Source organism: Aegilops tauschii, chromosome 4 (assembly GCF_002575655.3).
Source record: "Aegilops tauschii subsp. strangulata cultivar AL8/78 chromosome 4, Aet v6.0, whole genome shotgun sequence".
Taxonomy (NCBI): domain Eukaryota; kingdom Viridiplantae; phylum Streptophyta; class Magnoliopsida; order Poales; family Poaceae; genus Aegilops; species Aegilops tauschii.
Genome location: NC_053038.3, coordinates 496581195 through 496590488, shown reverse-complemented (window position 1 = coordinate 496590488; position 9294 = coordinate 496581195). Strand labels below are relative to the sequence as shown.

At 41.8% G+C, this 9294-nt stretch overlaps 1 protein-coding gene across 1 annotated transcript; it reads right to left on the bottom strand.

Moving 5' to 3' along the window:
- Positions 1 to 7661: 7661 nt before the first annotated feature.
- LOC109735432 (uncharacterized) lies at positions 7662 to 8483 on the bottom strand. The gene is made up of 2 exons (XM_020294645.4): positions 8335 to 8483; positions 7662 to 8239 (listed from the first exon to the last, which is right to left on the bottom strand). Exon 2 carries the CDS (start codon positions 8136 to 8138, stop codon positions 7929 to 7931), a length of 210 nt encoding a protein of 69 aa, XP_020150234.1. The 5' UTR covers positions 8139 to 8239; positions 8335 to 8483; the 3' UTR covers positions 7662 to 7928.
- Positions 8484 to 9294: the final 811 nt, after the last annotated feature.

The window sequence follows — 9294 nt, the reverse complement described above, 5'->3', positions numbered from 1 at the left end:
GTCTAGCTCGTTCTTCTAGAAAAACAAAAACTTCACCTGCTGGTTAAAAAAAACTGGTATCTTTTCCTTACAGATCTGGAAAAAAAATCATGAATTCAAAATTATTTGCAAATTTTTAAAATACTTCAAGGGTTATAAATATGTTTTCATGAATTTAAAAATGTAAAGAAATTTGAAGAGAATCATGAATTTAGAAAGATAATCACGAAATTTAAAAATGATGACCTCACAAATTTTAAAAATAATCATGCATAGAAAAATTATGTGTTAAAAAAGAACGAAAAGAAGGCAAATTGTAAAAACAACATAAAAAGGAAAACAATAAAAAAAGAAAGAACTGACATAGAAATGATACACCCATAGAAAAACCGACAAACAAAGTGCACCTACATAAGAAAACTCGCCAATACCAACATTTGGAGTCCTGGCATATCAGTCAGAAGGGTGGTCGGGTGGTGTCATGAGGCCCAAGTGAAAAAATAAATAGTTGGAGCAACTCTAGCATAGTCATTATATTGGACTGGTCGTCATTATAATCACTAATATAATTATTTTAAACACAAAACTACTCTAGCAGAATCACTAACATACACTCGATCGACATAATTTTTTGAGGCTGCTCCAAATTGAGCCCGCGAGCCTTCATATTTGGCAGTTGGATGAGGCGATATAACACGTCTTACATCCACCCTAATATTGACGCCGGACACGCGTCTGCTTTCGCCATTACCCACATCCCCGCCTCACAGCATATTTGTGTCACCTCCTTTGCCAGGACCATCGCAATTCGGCCCCGACCGCCTTCACTGGGCCAATCTCAAACGGCCATGCCAATCCATCCATCCATAGCATGCCCTGCGTGTGTCTGTTGCCTACTGTATCCTTTGGTGCGCAACTTCTGCGTGACTACGTGTGTGCCCTTGGGTCGGGAATACCGGGCAAATCGCCTCAAGGGTGATTGTATGGCCCGACGCATTTAAATTTTAGTGGGGGTGTTTAAAAAAATTGTATGCATTAAAGAAAATTTAGATTCATATTAAAAGTGTTTATGGATTTTAAAGATGTTTATATTATTTTTAAGTAAAATTTTGATGCATTTTAAAAAGCAATCGTTTGAAAAAAGCAGGCATACAAAATTCATGCATTAGAATGAAACAAAAAAGCAAAATTTTAAAAACAACATAATTTATTTTAAAAATTAAACGTAAAATAAAAAACAATAAAGAGAGAACTGACGGAGAAATGATACACTGGTAGAAAACCAACAAGCAAAGTGCAGCTATATAAAAAAATCGCCGATACCGGCACATGGGCAGGACCATCATTTTGGTGCCCTATGCGAAATGGGGCCATTCTATTTAGTGCCTAAGGCGTAGAATACTTCCCTATTGGTAGAAAATGAGCACCCCAGGAATCTAACGGGCCGACACATCACTCGGTGCCTTGTGCAAAATGGGGTCCTATTATTGGGACTTCCTATTTAGCGCATAAGACGAATAATACTTTCCTATTGGTACGAAATGCACACCCCAAGAAGCTACCAGGGCCACCCATCACTGGATGCCGTGTGAGAAATGGGGTCATATTGACGTAAATATTACTTCATTCATAGGAATCGCGCACACCCAAAAAGCTATTGGGCTGGCCCAATAGAGTAGTCGCTCGCTCGTTTGCTATGCCATCTCGCATCTCCCGTTGGCCATCCTAACACATCTCACTCGTTTTTCTAGAATGTCTCAAAAAAACTCGTTCTTCTCACTTGTTATTTAGAAAAATCCGTCTATCGTTTCGTTATAGATTCGTAAACTTCAAGAATTTAGGGAAAAATGCAATATTTAAAAAAAGATCTAGTATTTAAAATAAATTTTTTCATGAATTTGAAATTTTATTTAATTTGAAAAAATGCATTGAATTAAAAAATATCATGTATTTAAGAAAATATTCACGAATTTTAAAATGTGCCTCTCACATTTAAAAATGCTCACAAAAATAAAAATATTCATGAATTTTATAAAGTGTTTGTAAATTTCAAGAATATTCCAGAAAATTAAAAACATTTTGAAATATCTAAAATGTTTGAAATTTACTAATATTTTAAATATTTTGAAAAATGCCAACTATAAAATTTTCATGAAATTAATAATATTCTTGAGTTTTAAAAGTGGTTGTGAATTAAAAAATAAAAATAAATAAGAACCAAAATTGGAGAAATAAAAAAAGAAAATAAGAAAGAAACTCGGTAAACCCGGCAAAAGAACCCAAAAAGCACAAACGATCAAGTCATGGGCCGGCCTGTTACATTCCAAGGGTGCCTGCCTTTTACGATTATTGAAGTATCTGAAGCTTCTTCTCAAAAAAAAAATTGAAGTATCCAAAGTTACAAGTTCTAAATAGGATTATTTTTTTGTCCCATATTCTTTCCATAAAGTGTGGCGTAGAATTTGGAGCACATGCCCTAGCCTATTAATCAGAAGGGTCAGGTGGTGTCATGAGCCCCAAGTAAAAAAATAGTTAGAGCAGCTGTAACGGAGTTGTCATATTGGACCAGTCGCCAAAATAATCACTAATATAACCATTTTAAACCAAAAACCGGTCTAGCAGAATCACCAAGCATAATTTTTTGAGGTTGCTCCAAATGAGCCCGCGAGCCTTCATATTTGGCAAATGAGTTAGGCTATATGGCGCGCCCTACATCCTCTCAAATATTTGTGCCACATATATTTCAGGGCGCACATTCTCTTCTGCTGTCATCCACATCCCCGCCTTGTCATCGTTTAATGCCACATCCTCTATCTGAATCACCATAGTTTGGCTCCAGCTGCTTCAATTGAGCCAACCCCTTTGGTCATGCTGATCCATCCATCCATCAGCTCGCCCCCGAACATGTGTGTTGTCTGTTGTGTGTCCGTTGGCGCGCGGCCTCTACATGTGTGCCCTTGGACCGGCAATAGCAAGCAAATCGCTTCAAGGGTGATTGTATAGACCGACCCATTTAAATTTTAGTCACTTTTAAATTTTGGTGCCTTCATTTTAAAAACAATTATCTTATTTTGAATAAAATGTTCATGCATTTAAATAAAAATCACCAGTTTAAAAATAATCATGTTTTGAGAAGAACGAAAGGAATACAAACTTTTTAAAAGAATAGACAAGATGAAAAAATAAAAACCGAAAGAATGGACAAAGAAATGATACCCTGTAGAAAATCGACAAACAAAGTGCACCTACATTAAAAAAACCTCGGTGATACTAGCACATAGGGTGGACCATCTTTTGGTTCCCTGTGCGGAATGGGGTCATTCTATTTGACACTTAAGGAGTAGATACTTCCCTATTGGTACTATTTCCAGGAACCTGGCCAGCCCATCACTGGGTGCCCAATGCAAAATGGGGTACTATTATTGGACGCCAAACCCTATTTGGCGCCTTCTGCGCCGGATACAGTGTTAATGATAAAGGGCGCACACCCCCTTGTCCACGCTGGGCCGGCCCATGGTCCTTTTCTTTCGGTTTTAAAGACGCAAAAACACAATACGTGTTGGTACTGTGATTCAAACTACGATCGCCTGGTTCAACCTTCGCTACCGTAACAACCGGAAACGGAGAGCTAACCAAATGTTTCTGACGTCTTCCCTACCCTAGCCGCCGCCACGCAAGGCAATTAGGGGAGGCGATTTTCTTCCTCCGATCTCAGCCGGCCAGGGCGTTGGCCCCCTCTCCCTCCGGCTGCTCAGGTGGCAGGAGGGAGGGGGACCCCGTTACTCCGCTCTGTAGTTAGGTTTTGGATTTGTAGGTCATGGTGCGTTGTTGGGGTGATGGAAGCGGCGCCCGAACGAATAAATCTGCCTCAGCTTCACTCCCACACCGGCGGTGCCCTTCATGGCGGCGTCTCGGAGTTGATGGCATCGTGTGTTTGCCGATCCTTTAGATCGGCTGTGTTAGGGTTCATGAATAGTGTCGGCGAGGTGGCGGCGGCGACTCCATCAGGTGTGTCTTTCCTTCTGCTCTGTCCCCGTTGATGTGGAGTTGTCTTCGACGTCATGGTGGAGCAGGGAGGTTTTGTCGTCCAGGAGTACGCGCAGACGGTTGTCTGCGCAAGTGACAGCTGGAAGATGGTGCATCCCGTGTTGGGTTTGTGGTTGGTGGCTGAGAGTTCTGGTTTCCTCCTTCGACGTCGTTGTCGTGCGGGGGTGTCAGATTTAGAGTTCGATGGCGTGTCCGGGGACATGTTGCCCCAGTTTGATTCTTTCAACAGCAATGGTTTTGCTTGTGGCAAACTACTTTCGAGGTCTGTAAAGCTGCTGATCAGCGATGGAGCCGCGTCGAACTCGGGTGAAGAGGTGATCTGTTTTCTTTCCCTTTGGTGGCCGCTTCGGTGGTGTCGGAGGAGAGGAACAGGCGCTGGTATTTTGCATAGGATTATTCTATCTTTTCAATCTTGTAATGTCGGTGCTTACATGCCTTGTAACCGGATCTTTATTTTATAAATGAGACATGTATTACCATGCAAAAAAAATTACCTTAACAACCGGCCACCTGTGCTTCAGATGCTTAGTTACAAGTTTTTCCTTCTTTTCTTCTTTCTTTTTTGCTGGAATGGTTTTTTAATATTTTTTCTATTTTTATTCATTTCCATTTTACCTTTTTTGTTAAGATTTTTTTACAATATAAGAAATTCGTTTCAAATTCGTGAACTTTATTCTAATTTGATGAACTTTTTTGTCAAATTCGATGAACTTTTTTGATTTTGATGAACTTTTTTTAAATCCAATGAACTTTTTTCAAATCCGATGAACATTTTTTTCAAACCCGATGAACTTTTTCAAATTCGATGAACTTTTTTCAAAACCGATGATCTTTTTTCAAATTGAATGAACCTTTTCAAATCCGATGAACTTTTTCCACATTTGATGGACTTTTTTCGAATTCGATGAAATTTTACCCAATTCGGTGATTTTTTTTCCGAAATCGATGAACTTTTTTCAAATTAAACGAACTTTTTCTCAAATTAGATGAGTTTTTTTGAAACTTGTTGAACTATTTTCAAATTCAAATATATTTTTTTCAAATCCGATCAACTTTTTGTAAAATTCGATGAACTTGTTTCAAAATTGATGAACTTTTTCCTAACAACAAGAATACATACTGCAGCCAACTGGTTGTTTTTTTTCTAAGAAAATGAGTACGTACTGTAGAAATTTAGCGATAGAATCAAGTGAGCTGCATTGCTGGGCCTGGCCCAGTCAAGCGATGCAGCGAGCGCTAAAGGCGCCAAGGAGGAGGTCTCTTATTGGACCTCCTATTTAGTGCATAAGACACACCTTGAGAAGCTAACGGGCCAACCCATTACTGGATGCCCAGTGAGAAATAGGGAAATATTCTTGGGACATCCTATTTAGAGGATAAGGCATGAAATACTACGCCATTGATAGGGAACATGAATTCCCTAAAAGCTAATGGGCCGACCCAAACGCAGTTACTTAGTCGTTTTGTATGCTAGCTCGCATCGCTCATTAGCTATGCTAGTTTGTCTTCCTTTCTCACTCGTTCTTCTAGAAAAAGAAGAATCCACCCGCTGGTCCAGGAAAAAACCCGACTATCGTTTCCTTACATATTTGAAAAAAGTCATGAATTCAGGAAATATTTGCAAAAAGAATAAATTTGCAGGATTATAAATTTATATTCATGAATTAAAATTCATGTATTTTAAAATTGTTAATAATTTCAAAAAATCATGAATTTACAAATAAAAAATGTTGACCTCACAAATTTTAAAATGTTCATGAAAATTAAAATATGCCTGAATTTATAAATAACTTGATTAATTTTATGAAGTGTTTACAAATTTCAAAAATATTGCTAATTGTTTTTTTTTAAATCATGAAATATAAAATTTTCACAGTTCAATAAATTTTCAGCAATTGTAGAAATATCTGCAAACTTGAAAAAACTTTATGAAATTAAAGATATTTATGAACTTTAAAAGTGTTCATGAATTAAAAATTACAAAGAATGAAGAAAATAAAATATAAATAAGAACCAAAAAAGAAAAAAGAAAAAATCAGAAAAATGGAAATTAGTAAAGCTAGCGAAAGAACAAAAAGACACAGATGATGGAGTCATGGGCCGGCCTGTCATATTCAGGGGTGTGTGCCTTTTACAATTAGTGAAGTGTTCAGTAAGTGCTAAATAGGACATTTTTTGTCCCATATTCTTTGGTTGAAGTGTAGAATAGGTTTTGACACAATGTGCATTTCTGGACTGATGAACTCTGGCACCTCCCGGGATTCAACTTCGGGATAGTTCATCTCGCGCTTCGGCCGACCGAGCCGCTAATATGCGATGTCGAACACGCGTGTGGCGAGCTCCGCCATGTCGAATGTGCTGACCTAATGCTCCCCGTCGCACGTTAACTCAACGGCATAACGGCCATACTACCGCAGCCCAACGTCACGGAAGTTCGTCTTGCTTCTCGGCTCGCGGCGCGGTGACATCGTCATCTTGGCAGCCATGGTGGCAGTGGCCGGACACAACCGAATTTTGCAGCGCGGGAGGGTAAATGGCTACACGCGGCTGGGGGGGGGGGGGGGGGGGAGGGGGAGATGTTCCCGATGACGGTTGGGCTATGTGTGGCTGCGTTTTTGTTTTGTAGCAGCCACGTGAGTGCTGTAGATTTGCAGCACAAAGGGGTGCTGCCTCAAATTAAGACCACAAAAATATAGAGATAAGACAGCTATTGGAGCACCGGTTTTTGTGTCCAAATGACCTGAAAAGCAATTTTTTAGGGCAGATGCCCTATTTTTTGTAGTTCTTGGTGACTTCGCTAGTGGATGGTTGTACCACTGGTTGTGCATTGGAGTCTGGAATCGGTCCTGAACTACAGGATGTTTTACAATCTCATGGAAACGAAATTGGGAGCTCAATGAGCTCGTTCAATCGGAAAAATAGGTGTGCAGCCTAGAGTGCGGCCACTACTCTGTATTAAACGGAATCTTCTCAAATCTCTGCGATGGTTCTAAATTTCTATTACACCCTTCGATCCAAAATAAGTGTTGCAATCTTAGTTTAAAATTGCGACACTTGATCGGACTTCGTAGTTTTAATCAACGGAGTCCTCCCAAATCTCCGTCTAGGATGTTAGCGGTCTAATTAATGACACCCCCACTCTGTCGCGCTCATATGCGCCTAAAAGCTTTGCTTCTCTCGGTTGACATTCATTTTTGACTTTTCCATTTGCAAGTCCGTTTAGTTAGTTTTAGCTAGCTGGATAGTTCATTTTCACTTAGAAAAAAAACTTTATTGAACTGTTAGACCATAAGTTGGCTTAAACGAGATTAAATATGACTCGCTTTACATCCCTATACTCAATTATGGATCAGATTAACATACCCATTCTGCATTTTTTTTTGGGTAGTACTTCATCCGGCGCATAAGGATCAAGAATAATAACTCTAGTTGAAAAACAAAGAAAGAGTAAAGTAGTACACAAAGAAGAAACGTACGAAAAAGAACAGTTGCAAGTACCAACAAGATGGTTAGGTGGCCTCAGTTTGGGAAGTTAATAATTGTGAAAATGGGAAAGACGGTTGGTAGGAGCATTGATCAATGATTGAAGTTCATCATGTGGAACGCTCATATACGCTTTCTCTCTGAAGATGAGATTCCTAAACATAGTTCAGTTTGCAATTGATTCTCAGTTACCACAAGACGAAACAGCGCATATAAGAGTTGGAGCTATACATTCCTCATAAAATATCAAATCATCAACTAAATTGCCCAATGAACATCATACTGTGCCTCCTAGAAGCTGAACCATCAGGAAGCCTGAAGATGAACGCGGCAGTGACTGGGTATTCCTCTCGATCCTCCACGACCACGACACCTAACTGCTGAGCGATGAGGAGGAAGCAGCTAGCGGCGTCCTGTGGTCAGCCGAGGAAGACGTGGACGTTGACGGCGAGGATGAGGATGGCGATGAGGGCGAAGTAGATGACGGCGTGGACGAGGATGGAGATGCCGCTGGTCTGGAAGTTGCCGAACTCCACCATCCTGCCCTTGCCGGGGATCTGGAAGAGCAGCCCCGGCGAGAGGAGGATGAAGAGCACCAGCCCGATGAACACCGGCGCCCAGTCCGCCATGCCCCTTAGCTGCCTGCTACAGGACTCGCTGATTGACCTCTCCTCCCCACGGTTGCAGCTGGGCTCACCCTCTGGTTCCTTCGCTGTGGTGATTGTAGGACCTGTGGACAGTGGAAGGAGTGTGATGAGTGAGGCCACGAGCGGGTGGGAGTGTGACTGTGTATATATGGCCTTTGGGCGAGGGATCGGAGCCAACCGGGCGCACGGGATCCCAAACCGACGCACGCGGTCACCACCCGCGCGCCATGCCTTTCCACACGCTCCTGACGTGCGCTCGTCCGCACATGCCGTCCTCTAGCTCGCTCGCTCGGGGAAAAGGCGGGGTGGTTTGCATGGGCGGATCAACGGAGTCGACGATGGTGGTGGACTGGTGGTTGCCGTGTCCATTTCGGAGCGGGGCTGGAGGTCGATTTGGTGAAGCTAGACGACACCGCTCGGCGTCGTCCTTGATTGCCCTGTCCCCGCATGATTTGTTAGGCGCGCACATGCATGCATGCATGCTCATCCTTGTGGCCGTCTCGAGGGTAGATATGTAGGAGTATTGGACAAAAGCGATGATTGTTGTGGGCTTGGGGTGGGGTGTCACGCAAACAGAACGTCGTGGTGCCGTGCGTGTGGGCGTTGTGTGCGCGCCGCTCGTGGCGGTCTGTGCCATGCTATGGAATCTGCCAATTCCCCGAGTGCGATCGAGTGGTGCCGTATGGGGTTTATGAATGGGACCGGACGTGGAGCTTGGTTAGAGCTCTCTTTTTGCGGGCGTCGTTTGTACTCACTATATTTTACTTTAAGGTATGGGTTACGTTACAAAAAAGTGTCCAGGGGATTAACATGCTGACTCGATGCTAACCACCTAAGCTACTTTGCATAGCCGGCCTTCCAACCTTGGGAATGTTAGGTGCGCCGTCGTATGCAGCTACCCCAGGCACAAAGATAACCATATATTCTCAATAAAGTGGTTAAAAGTGGAAGGGGTACAATGGGATGGGCCACAAGTGAAAATCTCAATGGACTTTAGGTGGTATATGGCGATTTTGTTTTTCAAATAGGAAGGGTATAGTTCTCCGGGATTAGACTATTTGTCACACTTTTTTCGCTTTAGCTATACGTCAGGCGATTGAATTTTCATTTTCGGCCAGTAAAATTTGTAGCCCTGATT